We start from the raw sequence: 17311 nt of genomic DNA, 5'->3' as shown, positions 1-17311 counted from the left end.
GGTTTATTGACCAGAGGGCCAACTAGACCATTTAGAGTCAAATATTTGTAGACTATCATTGAGGGTATGAAAAATTCTCTCAGTAAGTTTTAGGATCTCCATCCTATCTAACACCTGTTGCCAAGATGTGTTATTGGATCTCCAGTTCAGTGCAATCATCCACTGCACCGAACTACATAGGGAGTGTAGTAGTCTAAGTTGTGGGGTGGGGATGTCAGGGACCTCAGCATATAGAATGCAGATTTGGGGAGTGAGGGAGATTTTATGACCACTTGTCTCCTCAAATTTCTCTGCAGTAGTTCTCCAAATTTGTTTGAGGAGTGGACAGCTCCAAAATGTGTGTAGCATAGTGCCCTGTTCAGAGCAGCCTCTGAAACAATTCGGGGAGACAGATGGATAGAAGGAGTGCAGTTTATGGGGTGTGAGGTACCACCTAGAAAATATTTTAATCGGTGTTTCCCTAAAGGAGACAGCCTTATTGCATTTCCGTAAGTTTTCTGCCATGGTATACCACGTTTCCGGGGGGAAAGTGACTCCCAAGTCCGATTCCCAATGTAGCATTTGTGGAGATTTTATCTCCATTCTAAGGTTATTAATATAACTGTATATCAGAGAAATCATCCCTTTGTCCCGAGATGAGGATAGACATATTCTCTCAAATAACGTTTTGTTAGGGAGGGTGGATAGTGAGAAATGGTCTGCATAGAAAGTTTTTATGAGTTCGTAGTTTCCTATTTCCGAGCAGGGGAGACCATGGTCCCTTTGAATCATCTCAAAGGTTTTAAACTTCCACTTAGATTGTAGTGAGGCTAGGGTGGTTAGGTTTTTATCCAGCCATAGTGAAAAGTGCCTTCTGTTAGTTAAGGCTAAGTTGAGTCTAACGTCACCTAAAAAGGAGGTAAGAGGGGATACAGGGGAGGAGAGCAGGAAGGGGATCTTAATTTTAACCCATAGTTGGAGTAGGTGTGCTACTACTAGGTTCAGTTTGGAGAGTTTCTTATAAAGGACGTTGTTTGACCACAGGATACCTTGAAGGTGATATGGGAGGACAGAGGTGGTTTCAAACCTCATCCAGGGTATGTCCTGTTTAGGGGAAAACCATTGTAACAGTTGGGAGATTTTTGTGGCCAGATAATAGTGCCAGAGGTTGGGAAGGCCTATACCGCCCTTTGATTGAGGTCTGTGTAGAAGTGCGTAACTATACCTGGGTTTTTTACCCTCCCATATGAATTTATTGATTGATCTCTGAATGCCTTCAATTTTAGTTTTGGGTACCAGTATGGGAAGGGAACGAAAATAGTATAAAAGTTTAGGAATTATGCTCATTTTGATAGCACAAACTCTTCCCAGGAAAGAGATGTGATGGGAGGACCAGGAGTTCATGAGGTGATCGATACGTGCAATGATAGGGGGGTAATTTGCCTTGTACAGTTGTGAGTATAAGGAGGTGATATTAACTCCCAAATATTTTAATGAGTGGGGGTTCCAAATAAACGGGAAATTATTGCCCAATCTGGTCAACAAGTCAGGGGGTAGGTTTAGTGAAAGAGCTGAGCACTTATTTGGATTAACCTTTAGACCAGAGACTACGTGAAAAGTCTTCAGGGTATTTAACAATACTGGGATAGAGAGGAGGGGTTCGGTGAGGAACACCAGCGCATCGTCTGCGTATAAACTAATCTTGAACTCCGAGTCCTTTATAGGGTATCCGCGTATGTCGCTATTGTGTCTGATCGAATGTGCTAAGGGTTCAATGGCTAAGGCGAAGAGGAGAGGGGATAGGGGGCATCCCTGCCTGGTTCCTCTGCTCAGGGGGAAGAATTCTGAGTTGTGGCCTGGAATTTTGATGCGTGTCTGTGGGGCATGGTAAAGGGCATTGAAACCCTGTAAAAATTTGCCTGTGATACCAAATTTGGGAAGAAGTTTATTTAAGTAGGACCAGCTGACGCTATCAAATGCCTTGTGAATATCCAAACTCAAGAGGCAAGCCTGTTTCGAGTTTAGATTAGCATCTTGCACTATGTTAGTCACTAGCCTTATATTGTCTACTATCTGCCTACCCGGGATGAAGCCAGATTGATCTTGGTGTATTAATGGGGAAATAACATAGGCAAGTCTGTCGGCAAGAATTCTACCAAAAATCTTGAGATCATTGTTTAAAACTGAGATGGGGCGGAAATTTTGTGGGAGAGTGTGGTCCTTATCAGGTTTGGGAATTAGGGAGAGGTTTGCCAATAGCATCTCGTCTGGGAATTGATTACCTTCTAGGACATAATTAAAGAGTTTCATAAGGCCGGGTGCTAGCTGGGTGGCAAATTTCTTATAATAGGAGGTTGTAAAACCGTCTGGGCCTGGGGCCGTTGAAGTCTTGAGGGATTTAATTACATTGGCTATCTCCTCTGTAGTACAAGGTTTGTTCAAGGATTCGGACTGGTTGGGATCAAGTGAGGGGAGTCTAATGTCATTTAGCCACGAGTCTGCAATTGTATTTGGATTTGTACCTGGGTCCGACAGCAGTTTTTGGTAGAAGTCTGTGAATATGCTAAGTACTCCTTTGGGGTGTGTCACCATGTTACCCTGGGTGTCACGCAATTTGTAAATATGGGTAGGATTGGTGTCTTGGGTTAATTTTCTGGCAAACATTGCCGAGGGAGAGTTACTGTGTAACAGAAATTTAGCTCTCGAGAATCTCAGGGACCTTTCTGTGTTGGTTGACAATATGTTATCTAGGGTCTTACGTTTGGATTGGATCTGTTGTGTGATCTCAGGTGAAACAGAATGTTGTAATTTGTGATATAGTTGATTTAGGTCATTTGTCAGTTGTCTTATAGTCGCCAGTCTTTCCTTGTTTTTTGTAGCAGCTATCTGAATGATTTGTCCCCTAAGGACTGCCTTATGAGCTACCCAAACGGAGGAAGGGGGTGTGATTTCATTATTGTTGTCTTCAAAGTAGTTGTCTATATGGGATGCGATCAAGTTTCTATTCTTCAAATCTGTTAGTAGGGCATCGTTGAGTCTCCAGGTGTATGTCGAGGGGGCGAGGCCTATGTGCGAAGTATCAAAGGATATAATGTCGTGGTCTGACCATGGGCATGGGTGCATATGAGCGTGTGAAGAGTTGGCCAACAAAACAGGGGTGCAGTAGATATAGTCTATTCTGGCATAGCACTCATGCGGGTGTGAATAATGGGAAAAGGCCTTAATTCCTACATTGTGGGCCCTCCAAGTGTCAATTAGCTGATTATTATTGAGCAGCTTATTAATAGTTTTCGAAAATGATTTCGAAGAGGGTGAGATTTTGCTTCTATCTAATACTGAGTGTGCTGTTAGGTTAAAGTCACCACCCAGGATCATATGTGGTGAGTGGTATCTATCCAGAATATTGAAAAAATTTGAAAAAAACGTCGTTTGGGATTCGTTTGGGGCGTAGATAGAAGCAATTGTTATCCCTTTGTTGTTAATGATGCCTTTAAGGATAATAAATCGGCTATCTGGATCTTTGTAAATTTGTTGAACGTCGAAAATGATTGAGTTTCGAATAAAGATTGCGACCCCGCGTGTTTTGTTAGAGTGGGTGGTGTAATAATGCTGGCCAAATGTTCTATTGAAAAATGTGGGGTGGTTAGCCGTGGCAAAATGAGTTTCCTGGAGTAGGATAACGTCTGCTCCAATTCTCTTGTAATGTTGGAATGCTTTTTTCCGTTTGTGGGGTGAATTAAATCCTTGTGTGTTGTGGGAGACTATTTTAAGGACCATGAGACCATAATAAGAGGACTATCAGCTGGGCGTATCCTATTAGGACAGCATGCCACAAAATAATGTTGTATAACAATTTTGTTATATCACACTGACAATTGCCATTATGGAAAGATGTATGTTCATATGGAAAGGGTGAGTCTAGGTCTTTTGAAATATGTGTAGCTGAGAAGTCACAAGAGGCACGATGTGACAGCAAGAAACCAGCGTAAAAAAGGTATTTAGATGACTGTCTCTGAACAAACTTATCTAAAACAAGTAAGGCCCTAGTGGCCAACAATATGCATAATATAGTTATCACATTAGTAAGATACATTTTGGGGACAGGAGATGTCCTGTCAAACATTTTACAACAAATAGTTGTATAAGGTGGGACTGAAATGTCCCTGGACCACAAACTGCTCGGGTGATGTCCCATCCGGGGATGGAGCAGCAATCGAGAACAGCTGCGGAAGTGGGGTCAATCTAGCGACGACGGATGTTCTAGGCATCTTGAAATAGGTGCATATAAAAAGAAAAAAAGATTACTAGAGAAAAAAAACAATGGTGCATTGTTAAAATACAAAATTATCATATGACTGGGAGAAGCGGTCAAGAAAGGGAAAAAAAAAGAAAAAAATTAATACAACATGAGAAAATGAAAAAAAAAAAAATTGTTTCTCCCTTTCAAAAAAAGGTTGTGAAGGGCGGGAACCCCCCTCCTACCATCATGTGCTGTTGAGCGGAATGTTCCATCCAGGACTAGTTATGTGGAGACAAAAGGAGTAGGGGAGTGCATGTAGTCCCAAAGGGGCAACCTGGCCACCGCAGATTCACATGTAGGTTATGATAGGAATAGAAAAAAAATTATATATATATTTGCCCGCAGAATAAGTGGGTAAAAAAGAAAAAGGAAAAATCCTATTATTGTAAGGACTTAGTTAGTCAACAATACGCAGCGGTCCAGAGTTCCTTGAGCACGTCGAACATCTGGAGCAGCGGAACGGTATACTGTCGGTATACAGCGTCGGCTGTGGAGGATCATCTGGATTCAGAATGTGTCAAGCTTGAAAGGAATGGATCAGTCTCCTCTGGTCCCTCTGGTTACGTCTGGTAGGCGGGGTCGACCAAATGGGTGAAGGCCTGGGTGTTGCAGGTGGACGGGCAGGGGTGTTTTGGGTGATCAGGCCCAGCTTTACCAGGAGCTCCTTCCCTTCAATGACATTGTACACCGTGTATGTCGATCCGTTATGTGGGATCGTGAGCTTAAAGGGGAAACCCCAACGGTATCTAATTCTGGCAGCCTGCAACACAGTGGTAACTTCCTTCATCCTGCGCCTCCTGTCCAGGGTTGCAGGTGATATATCTGGGTAAATCTGGACCCTCTTGCCATCCATATGTAGGTTGTGGGAATTTCTGGCAACGCGCATGATGTCCTCTTTAATCAGAAAGTCCCTCATACACATCACTATGTCCCTGGGGGGGCCTTCCGGGGGAGGTTTAGGGCGCAGTGCTCTGTGAATTCTGTCACAAATAAAGGCTGAAGGGGGTTTATCCGGTAGCAGTTCTTGAAAAATTTTTGCGACTGCAGGCATCAGGTCTGTGACTGTCTCAGGGACCCCACGCAGCCTAATATTATGGCGGCGATTTCTATTATCAAGGTCCTCGACCTGTGCCTGCATAAAGGCAAAATTGTCTGCTAAGTTTTCAAAGTCCCTCCTGAGATCGTTGTGAGCAAGGGAGAGCTCATCATGCTTTGTCTCTAGCATGTCTGTACGGCTGCCTATGCTAGCAATTTCCTGAGATAGAGCCGCTGTGGATTTGTGAACTTCTTGTTCAATTTTATCCACCAATTTATTAAAAACCGCGGTCAGGCTATCATCTAGGTCCGCCTTGGACAACGGTGGATTGTACTCACTGTCACGGGGGCGAGCAGAGGTTGCCTTGGATGGATGGTCCTCTGTGCAGGGCTGTGTCCACATGTGCTGGTCGGCGCCATCTTGGGACGTCTGCTTGCTTCTCTGCTCCATGGTGAGGAGAAAGTTTGTTAAAGTATGCCCTGAGTGCCGATTCCGCTTCTTCCTAGCGGATGGCATGCACTGGATGTTCCCGCAGGGGTGCTGGGTGTATTCGCTGCTGAAAGGGCTAAATTGCCCTGGGGAATCCGCCTAGAAAGCCCGGGTCTCTCGGAGCACGGCTCAGGCCAGTCCGGTCAGCATCGCGCCGCGCATGCGCCCCTTGTCTGGACGTTTTTAAGGCTAATTTATAAGCTTTTGGTAAAACAAAACAAAAAAAAAAAAGGCATGGGTAGATGGATATGGAATACAAATACAAGGATGCACCAAAAATATTTTTTTAGAAATACCATTTAGGAGCGGGAGTAGAGTGGGAGTGGGTGTTGGTGCACCTGTAAAATGTACGATGGCAAAAGTGACATTTAGAAAAAAAACTTTAGAAAAAAAAACGTTTGTTAACTTTGTTAAATATATTTCCTGGTTGGCCTCCCCACATCCCTGAACCAGTAGATGTGGAAATCTGAGACATATCAGAATCTGGAAACCCCCTTTAAAATACAAGCCAAGTTTTTCAGCCCTTTTTTTAAGGCTGAAAATACCCCCCTTGGCTTATACTCGATTTAGTGTACCTGAAATTATTGATAGGCTGCGGGCATCCATTGTTTAAAAGTCGCGGTCTCCTCCTGGTCCCTTTCATGATAGGCGGAACTGTGTCTGCTGAGAAACCCCTTTCACAAACGTTCTCTCATCCTCAGACTCAGTTTCCCAGCAGACACTGTGTTCAGTGTTCCCCCAATCACGGACGTCTTTTCATCCTTGGACAAGAGGACATCCGTGATTGGCGGAACACTGAACACAGTGTCTGCTGGGAAACTGAGTTCGAGGATGAAAGAATGTCTGTGATAGGCGGAACTGTGTCTGCTGAGAAACACCTATCACGGAAGGGACCAGGAGGAGACCGCGACTTTTAAGCAATGAATGGATGCCCGCAGCCTGTCAGTAATTTCAGGTACATTGACTCAGGCACAATGAGGCTGCAATGGGCACAGTGAGGATGGGCACAGTGAGGTTGCAATGGGCACAATGAGGATGGGCACAGTGAGGTTGGCACAGTGAGGATGGGCACAGTGAGGATGGGCATGGTGAGGTTGGCACAGTGAGGTTGCAATGGGCACAGGGAGGTTGACGCAATGAGGTTGGGCAGAGTGAGGTTGGCACAGTGAGGTTGCAATGGGCATAGTGAGGTTGGGGAGAGTGAGGTTGCAATGGGCACAGTGAGGTTGGGCACAGTGAGGTTGCAATGGGCACAGTGAGGCGTGCAAATGGGCATTGTTGACCCTCTTTTCCACTTACAGTAGCTGCTGCATTCTCACCCTAGGCTTATACTTGAATCAGTAAGTTTTCCCATTTTTTTGTGGTAAATTAGGTACCTCGGCTTATACTCAGGTTGGCTTATACTCGAGTATATACAGTAAATGAAAAAGGGGTACATAGTATCTCTGGTTACTGATTCTCCCAAGAAATAAAGTGTCAAATAAAAATTAACATCAATCATGTCATCTAGCAATTTACGGTAGATCCACTGTCGATCATGATGAACATTAATCTTCTCCGACTGATACCTAATTACAAATGACAGCTCCCTGATCGACAGCTGAATAACCTGCTGGGGATCCCAGGTGATGCCATTGACCAAATATAATCACTTACATCAGCAAGCACCACAGCTTGTTTGTTTACATTGTTATGGAATATCAGTTGGAGAGGATTATAAAGACAAATTTCCATCATGAGCACTGTTTTTTGACATTATGGGACTTATTTACATTATGTGATATTCTTTTTTTTCCTCTTAAAAATAAAGGATTGTATCTACTGTGTGTTTGCTTATTTACTATTTAACTTTTTTGCTAACGAGTAACCAGGGGTTAGATCCATCATTATTCACAGTGAATGACATGCTAGAAAACAAACACAACAGCCTGTACAAAATGATACTGCTCCCAATGGAATTTTGCTGTGAAATGCAACTAACCATCCAGCTTCTTCAACAAGCTGGCAAGTAATGCTGGCTGACGTCATTGAAAAAATTTGGTCATGATCATATTTAGTCAATGACATCACTCAGAATACGGTACAGCCACTAAATGAATCACCTCCACCTGTAGCAGCAGCTAGTGGTTTGCGCATTGAACAGGATAAACCTGGTAAAACAGGTTGAGTTCAGGTCAAATTCCCAACCCAAACCCCAAGCTTATCCCTAGATAATAATAATAAAGGGCTGTTTATTTCTCTTTGTGCTATACAGTAGAACATGTTGCCTTTGGGTCTTTAGTCCAGGATCTCTGATAGCATGGTTGGATTTGCTGCTGTAACATTTCTTCTTATCCTACCATTGTCAATGCTATAGGATTTATTTTTCTTCTGGAAAAGAGCATATACACTGACATCTAGTGTCTGTCTAGTGCTTGTATCTAGTGGTTTAAAGGTAAATGATGGCTCCCAGTAGTAGGAGTGAAAGCTAATAATGTGTACATAGAGCCAAATCCCCAAAAGGGATACGCAGGCGGAACTGCTGTTCAGCCTGCGTATCCCTGTGCCTATCTTTGGAACTGATCCTCAGAAGCAGTTTTCCAAAGATAGGCAGAAGATCTGACATCTGTAAGAGACTTACACTGTCGGATCTTAGGATGCAGTACCGCATCCGCCGCTGGGGGCATTTCGAGTCGAAATGCCACTTTGCGTATGCAAATGAGGACTTACGGAGATCCACAAAGCTTTTCAGCTTTGTGTTTTCTGCGTAAGTTTACGTTTGCATACGTAAAATTAGTTCTGCTTTTACAAAGTGTAAACTAGTAACACCTTGTAAAAACAGATCTTTTTTTCGATCGCCGCGTTTTTTTTTAAATTTTGAATTTTTTTTCCCGGCGCCTAACTTTTTTTTTACCCGACGCAACTTTATTGTCCCGTCGCAATCCACAAAGCCCGACGTAACGTAATTTTGCGCGCTGCCCGTCGGGAAAATGACGTCACGAGCATGCGCAGTACGGCCGGCACGGGAGCGCGCCTCATTTAAATTGTCATCGCCCCCTGCAGAAGAGGACCGCCTTGCGCCGGAGACATTTAAGTTACACGGCCTGAAATTTCTAGGTAAGTGTTTTGTGGATCGGGCACTTAGGTAGAAATTTTAAGTCAGTGTAACTTAAATGGGAAAAAATAAGTTAGGCAGGATTTTTGAGGATTTGGCCCATAATCTGGGATCCTTTATGGCTACTGTGGTGTCCAGGAAGTTTACAGACATGGATAGATGGGGAGTTTTCTTTGCTCTTTGTCTTGCATTTATTGTGACAATTTTTTTTTTATTATTATTATTATAATACACAAATATTGCCTGCACTGACCTCTGACTGTTTACAAATTACACTGTTGCCTGATTATTTTGTACTTTCCTTTGGATTTGAGTCAGCTCATCCATTGTCACCAGTGGGGGTTGGGCTTTCCAGAGTCATTTAGTGACAGCCTATGCTCCTTCCAGTTGTCCCTGGAGAAGACCAGACACTTTTTAGACTCAGGGGAACACAAGCTTTCCACTAGGTTATCATAAGGTCTACATAAACTGTGTGATATGATCTCTCAATTTAAATAAATTTCAAATACAATTAAATTATATTAAAATAGCCAGTTCAGTAAATAACCAAAATAAGAAGACCTTCTGAACAAATCATTAACAGTGTTCTATAAATAGCATGGATCATAAGTCATTTATCATTCCAATGAGCCTTCAGATTTGTAACTGGATAATGCAATTAAGTTAATATGTGTGTAAATTGTTACCTTCTTATTAGCAAACTTTACACTCCTGAAATAAAAAAGCTGGAATTTTAAGTTACCATACCTCACCTAAACAATTTTGGCTGCATGAAATATTTTAAAGGATATTTGACATCTGAGTTATGCTGTAAGGATGTGGTTCTGGATAAAGGTTAAAAATGGCTGCCAATTTTAAATGTCAGGGCTGTGACATTGACCTTTCCTGGATGCAGGGAAAGGTTGACTAATCCACCTTCAGTTGACTTTTTTTTGTAGTATCTGCTATACTTGTTCAATAAAAAAGATTAACTGCAGCTCAGTTTCACTGGAGTCTGCAGATATTCGTTCTGAATAAATACAAATTAAATCTTACAAAAAAAATGAAAATAAATTAATATCAAATTATTTTTTCTACATAAAGCTTGTTATTTGTAGACATAAGTACTGTATATCCATTGGTCAAGTGTTATGCCGTGTACACACAATCACTTTTCGGCTTGTAAAAAACGACAATTTTCAGCCTTTAAAAAAAAAGAAGTTTTTTCTAACTTCATCATTAAAACTACGTTGCCCACACACAATCGTTAAAAAAAAATGCTCTAGCAAAGCGTGGTGACGTACAACGGCACTATAAAGGGAAAGTTCCATGTGGATGACGCCACCCTTTGGGCTGCTTTAGCTGATTACCTGTTAGTAAAAGACGGTTTGCGCTTTTCTGTCTGTTACAGCGTGATGAATGTGCTTACTCCATTACGAACGCTAGTTTTACCATAACATATCATAACTTGCTTCTGAGCATGCACAGGTTTTTCATGTCGTTTAAGCCCACACACGATCATTTTTTACAACCCGAAAAACAACATTGTTTAAAACAAGAAAAATATCTGGGAAGATTTCAGATACTATGACTAATCTTCTTAACCCATGATACTTTACCAAAAAAAACTGTCCCTTTTCCTAAAGGTCAGCCTGCAAGCAAGGTATATGGGTTTTTATTTTATAGCATGATAAATGGGAGTAAGCCTAGCTACTGCTTTGCTAAAATAATTTCCTATACCTACCTGCAATGTGTAGATCATACAAGAGAGAGAGGAAAAGTAGGAAGCCTTCTCCTAAAAGTCCAACATGGATTAACATGACTGGTGCCTAGTGCAGGGTTTCAGAGGGGTTTACATATGAGATATTCACCAATGACAAGCAAAAAAAAAAACAGAAAAAAAAAAAAACGTTATTAACAAAAAAGGTTAAATAGGCCATAAAGGCACCATTTTCTGATTTGTCCTAGGTTCCAATTAGGTTAGAGCTATGGAAATAAAACACCTTTATATCATCACCTTGCAGCTCCCAGCCCAGAATTAATTATTGAATGAGTGTGGATTTTACCCACCAGTTTACAAATTACTTTGTTTTCTTTCTAAAAAACAATGCTCACCTGATGCTTATTAGCATATGACATGGTGACAAGCCTAGCAACAGCATATGCATTGTTGAAACATCCTGTTGTACAGATATTAGCCCCTACAATTTACCTTCTATGCTGAGCTGATATCTTTTATGCCGCGTGCACACGATCGGTTTGTCTGATGAAAATGGTCTGATGGCCTGTTTTCATCAGACTAAACCGATCATGTGTGGGCCCCATCGGTTATTTATCCATTGGTTAAAAAATTAGGAACATGTTTTAAAATTATCTGATGGATAAAAAACCTATAGAAAAAAACGATCGTCTGTAGGCACGTCCATCGGTTAAAAATCCACACATGCTCAGAATCAAGTCGACGCATGCTTGGAAGCATTGAACTTCATTTTTTTCAGCACGTCGTGTTTTACGTCACCGCGATCTGACATGATCGTTTTTTTAACTGATGGTGTGTAGGCACGACTGATCATCAGTCAACTTTATCGGATAACTGATGGAAAAATCCATCAGACCGTTTTCATCAGATGGACCGATCGTGTGTACAGGGCATTAGAGGGTGAGTGATACTCTTTTTTCATTTTGTTAAAAAAAAAATGCTCCAGTCTCAAAAGTAGAATATCATACTGGAGGGGTAAAAATGAAGCAATTTGCTGGCAAAGAGAATGTTAATAGCGGTCTAATTTCTAGTTATGTCAATTCACTGTCTACATTTTCTTTTCTGTAGGCACAACTGCACTTTACCTATTTCTACTAATGCATCCCTACATCATTAGTAACTTTCCTAATCCAAAGACCTTTGAGGAAGTGCAATTTTTTATTGGAAACAACTATCACAAGGGGATTGACTGGTAAGATGAATTAAACAGAAATTAAGATATTGCACACCACTTTTTTGAGATGTTTCAACATGCATTTCTAAATACCAGCTACTGTATACAGAACAAGAGTACAAAGGCACTTAGTAGTATTGACTAACATAAAGGGAGTCTGTCATTCAACTAAAAAACAAAAATCAAAATGCAGCAGATTTCTCCAACTCCTTGAAGGTATTACTTGTTTGGGGATCACAAGTACTTCACTATCCCAGAACCAGTACAGGTACATTAGGCAGTAATAAGAAGAACATCAATGTTAGTGCTTTATAAATCATAAATCGGTAAAACTAAAAAAAGAAAGAAAAATGATTATATGAATGTCATATAAATCCAGCATAATAACATACATTTTCACAATATAGAGACAATGGTAGTGAGTATAGACATTTATAGGGCATTATAAAATAGCTCACCACATGAGAATTTATGTATAAACAATTTGTTAATTTTGCAAATGTCTCAGCATTCATGCCAAAGTCACTAATAATACCCATACTGTGTAAAATGTCAGGAAAAATTGGGGAAAACAACTGCGCTAGCTAACAAAAAACAACAAACACAATATAGCAGCCAGCACACAGACAAACAAAGTCAAAAGTGAACATGGGAAAAGGAAGTGCAGCGCTCAGGTGGATTGATAAGTGAAAATGTGGCCAAATTCACATGGTGATCAAGGCAAAACAAACAATACTGTATATATAGAATTCAAGCACAGCATGAATGCAATACTAATTAGAGTCCATATATATGTTTCCAAGCTGATGAATGGAAAAACCGGTGTAATGGACAATGCAAATAGTTTGTTAGGTGTGTTCCAGTAAATGGATGAATCACTTCACATAAAATGCCAAATCAGATACATGGAGACAACAGCAATGACTTGTCTGTAGACTATCAAAGAAGAGAATGGGTACTCTTACCAGCTGTGGTGGACTTACGTGTTAATATTAACAGCAAGTCTGATTAGGCATGGTGGTCGCACCGGACCCTGGGCTCCGTGCAGATGGTTCTGCGTAGACGTCACTCCAATGGAGAAGCTGAAACCGGTCTGGATCAGATACCTTGGATGCAGGAACCCGGATGGAAAAGGCCAATGATGGAATGGCCAACTCGTGGACAAACACAGCATGTGTGGTATAAGGAGAAAAAAGGAAATGCTCCCAATGGTGCAGATCAAAAAAGCGGTTGAGATGCCCCTGTTGATGGCTTTGAGCCGAAACGCGTCGGGTAACGCACTTAGTACCCCATACTGCTTTTATACATTTGTTCACGTGATTTTATTCATTTATATTTTAAATAAAGCCTCCACACTTTTTTGATCTGCACCATTGGGAGCATTTCCTTTTTTCTCCTTATACCACACATGCTGTGTTTGTCCACGAGTTGGCCATTCCATCATTGGCCTTTTCCATCCGGGTTCCTGCATCCGAGGTATCTGATCCAGACCGGTTCCAGCTTCTCCATTGGAGTGACCGTCTACGCAGAACCATCTGCACGGAGCCCAGGGTCCGGTGCGACCACCATGCCTAATCAGACTTTTTTTTTTTATTTTACCTTAAAATCAGGCATTGTAGCGCGAGCTACAGTATGCCTGTCCCGAATTTTTTACCCCCGTACTCACCTTGTAGTCGTCCATCGAAGATACCGGGGAATGGGCGTGCCTCTGGAGACGGAGGATGATTGACGGCCGGCTCTGGCGCGTCACGCTTCTCCGGAAATAGCCGAAATAGGCTTGGTCTTCACGACGCGTGCGCATAGCCTGTGCGCAGGCGCCGTGAAGAGCCGAGACCTACTCCGGCTGTCTTCGGGGAGAGTGACGTGCCAGGGCCGGCCGTCAATCATCCTCCCTCTCCATAGGCACGCCCATTCCCCGCGGGAGCCGAAATCTACGATGGACGACTACAAGGTGAGTACGGGGTTAAAAAAATCGGGACAGGCATACTGTAGCTCGCGCTACAATGCCTGTCTCGATGGTAAAATCATGGGATTGTGGGTGAACTACCGCTTTAACACGTAAGTCCACCACAGCTGGTAAGAGTACCCATTCTCTTCTTTGATAGTCTACAGACAAGTCATTGCTGTTGTCTCCATGTATCTGATTTGGCATTTTATGTGAAGTGATTCATCCATTTACTGGAACACACCTAACAAACTATTTGCATTGTCCATTATACCTGTTTGGTTTTTCCATTCATGAGCTTGGAAACATATATATGGACTCTAATTAGTATTGCATTCATGCTGTGCTTGAATTCTATATATATTGTTTGTTTTTCCTTGATCACTATGTGAATTTGGCCACATTTTCACTTATCAATCCACCTGCACTTCCTTTTCCCATGTGTAAAATGTCAGTTGCTATGGCTTTTCACACGGTGAATGTAAAGGCCATACAAACATTAGACTCTGTTCTTTTGAAATGCACTGCATTTGTCTTTTTTTCTCTCTCTCCCTCTATGAGGGTTGCAATAACTTACATTTTCAGTTTTGCAGAATCACACTACAGTCCATTTAGCATGGTTTCCTATGGGTCACATTCACATCTGTGCATTTCATAAAAAGGGTCAGAGACTTTTTCTGGTTTTTGCTTCCATAGACATCAATGGATCAAAAATGTGTATTGAAAAACGCAAAATGCACCTGGAGTATGCAAACTGCAACCTGCATAGGTGTGAAGCAGGCCTAACTCTTTTGGGTAAATGTTCTTAATGCTTTTTTCTCTTAGGAAGGCAGTAAGAACTGACATTTCATACATAATACAAAAATTATTATTTGTTACTCATCCATGAATGCTGAGACATTCTCAAAGTTACTTTGTTATGCATAACCCCATATTAAGTGTAAAGTAATCAATATTAAATATAAACCAGGATTGGAAGAAGAGACATCAGAATAGTGAGTGGGAAGAGGTGGAAGAACTTCTGTTCCTCCATCTCTTTTGGGAATGTGAACCCAGAAGTGCTTCTCTCTGAGTAGTCATCAGTCCCAGGATTGGAGAGCCAGGTGAAGTTAAAGTATAACTAAAGGCACAACTTTTCTTTATTATTTTTGGATAGCGTGGAGAGGGATTAGAAAAAAAAAAGACAAAAAAAATTAAAGCCCCCCAACCCCTTGGATGCATTTGGCGCACATCTGTACATAAATTATGATTGTGAAACACACGATGGGTATCGCCACACGTACCCAAATGAGTGGAGTAGTCCATGGTCATTTATAATTAACTCTAAGCTGATGACCTGTGAAGGCTTTAAAAGAGTTGTCTATGGATAATTATTGAGCATTAAAGTTTGTCATCGTTTCACAGGTGAATGCATTTTTGACTCTTCACATAGGAAGAGTCTTATCTTTTATATTTTAGGGAGGATTTCGAGATTTCATATGTTTGATGTGTACTAGAATTCATTTATGTTTATTCTTTACCGAAAAAAAACATTGCTTTGAAAGGTAGCACAAATATCATAACATAAAAATTGCAACTGCCATTTTACAAGGTCCCTGCTTTCAAAAAATAAATAATGCTTTTGGAATTTTAGGTAATCCTCAAGTGTAAAATGGCAGTTTTTACATGTGTGCAAAAAATGACCCAGGCAGCAAAAGGACACCAGCTTATATCTAGTCCAAATTTTTAAAATGTTTTTTTTTTTTTTGTTTGTTTTGTTTAGACTTGAAAAAAAGTAAATACTTCTGTCATATTTTTATTGCTGTCCCTGCACCCTTGGGGAGATTTCAAAGCAAGACAAGAAACAGGGAACTTGAAGACAGGGGGGCAGATCCACATACATCTGCGCTGGGCGCAGCGTATCTATGATACGCTACGCCGCTGTAACTTACTTTTAGTTGGTTTGAATCCACAACGAATCCGCGCCATAAGTTATGGTGGCGTAGCGTATCTCTCGTGGCGTAAGGGCCCAGAATTCAAATTCGGCGGGTAGGGGGCATGTTTCATTTAAATGAAGCACGTCCCCGCGCCGAACGAACTGCGCATGCGCCGTCCGTAAAAACTCCCAGGGTGCATTGCTCCAAATGACATCGCAAGGACGTCATTGGTTTCTACGTGAACGTAAATGGCGTCCAGCCCCATTCACGGACGACTTACGCAAATGACGTAAAATTTTCAAAATTATACGCGGGAACGACGGCCATACTTAAAATTGAGTACGCCACCATATAGCAGCTTTAACTATACGCCGGAAAAGGCCGAACGGAAACTACGTAAAAAAATGCGACGGCCAGTCGTACGTTCGTGGATCGTCTGAAATAGCTAATTTGCATACTCGACACGGATTACAACGGGAACGCCACCTAGCGGACGCCAAAAAATTGCATCTTAGATCCGACGGCGTACGAAGACAGAAGCCTGTCGGATCTAGCCGAGATGCCGTCGTATCTTGTTTTGAGGATTCAAAACAAAGATATGACGCAGGAATTTTGAAATTACTCCGGCGTATCAGTAGATACGCCGGAGTAATTTCTTTGTGGATCTACCCCATAGTCAGTAATGATAATCTGACAGAGGTTCACATTCTTCCCAATTTTACTGCCTTATTTACTTTTATTGACCTTGCATGTGTTATCCAAAAACTAAGCATATACCGTATAACTTGCTAAAGTCCTCACAGCATTTTTTTCTCTTACTGTCTTCAAGGTATATGGATTTTTTCCCTTACACATCTAACAGCACTTCAGATTTTCTGTTTGAGAAGAGTGCAAATTATTTTCATTCAGAGGAAGTACCCAAAAGAGCTGCATCACTCCTCCCAAAAGCAAAGGTTATCACCATACTTATTGATCCATCTGACCGAGCATACTCTTGGTACCAGGTATGGTATTATGATAAATACCCTTAGTCTTTTTTTTAATACTTTGCAGTATAATGAAATGAAAAAATACACATATAAAACGTGTGTATGGTATTTCAATGTGTTTTTTATTTTTTGCAAGTTGCCTCTATACTGTCCTCTTTGTAAAATAAAATGTGTTGGGTTTTTAAAGCTGAAACCCCACACCAACAATTTACTTGGATGTATCCTATTTAGCAACACCTATAGCACTAATAATGTTCAGAATGTTCCATAGAAAGGCTTCCTTTTTAAAGCAGTAACAAACCCTGTTTGGTAATTTTTACCTACAGGTAAGCACATAATAATGGAGATATTTACCCTGGATGCAGCCAGTTACATCACCAGTGCATACGCTCTGAAGGACCGGCATACCTTGCCGGAACTTCAGAGCTTTGTGCCAAAACTGAGGGTTCTCACTTGCATGCGTGGCAGTGGCGTCATCTTGGCTCCAGCCATTCACATAGCCGGAGAGCACAAACCCACAAGAAAGACCAGGGGAAGATGTCAGCCCTCTCAGCGGTGACAGTACAGAGCTGTAGGGCTTTGTTCCAAGGTGAGTATTTCATAATGTGCTATTATGCAATTTTTTTAGGGCTTTGTTCCAACGTGAGTATT

General features: G+C 41.5%; 1 protein-coding gene across 2 annotated transcripts in view; it reads left to right on the top strand.

The window, feature by feature from the left end:
• Nucleotides 1-17311, top strand: part of LOC120918466 (bifunctional heparan sulfate N-deacetylase/N-sulfotransferase 4-like) — a 494123-nt gene that overhangs the window by 441860 nt on the left and 34952 nt on the right. For both annotated transcript variants that reach the window (XR_005744379.1, XM_040330064.1), the window contains exons 9-10: nucleotides 11705-11828; nucleotides 16501-16675. Coding sequence is in view for 1 of the 2 variants with exons in the window: in XM_040330064.1 (XP_040185998.1) it covers nucleotides 11705-11828; nucleotides 16501-16675 (299 nt within the window). In the remaining variant the exon portion in view is untranslated. The remainder of the gene's footprint in view (nucleotides 1-11704; nucleotides 11829-16500; nucleotides 16676-17311) is intronic.

Source organism: Rana temporaria, chromosome 1, assembly GCF_905171775.1.
Source record: "Rana temporaria chromosome 1, aRanTem1.1, whole genome shotgun sequence".
NCBI lineage: Eukaryota > Metazoa > Chordata > Amphibia > Anura > Ranidae > Rana > Rana temporaria.
Note: the sequence above shows the minus strand (reverse complement) of the source record. Positions and strands in the feature narration are given on the sequence as shown.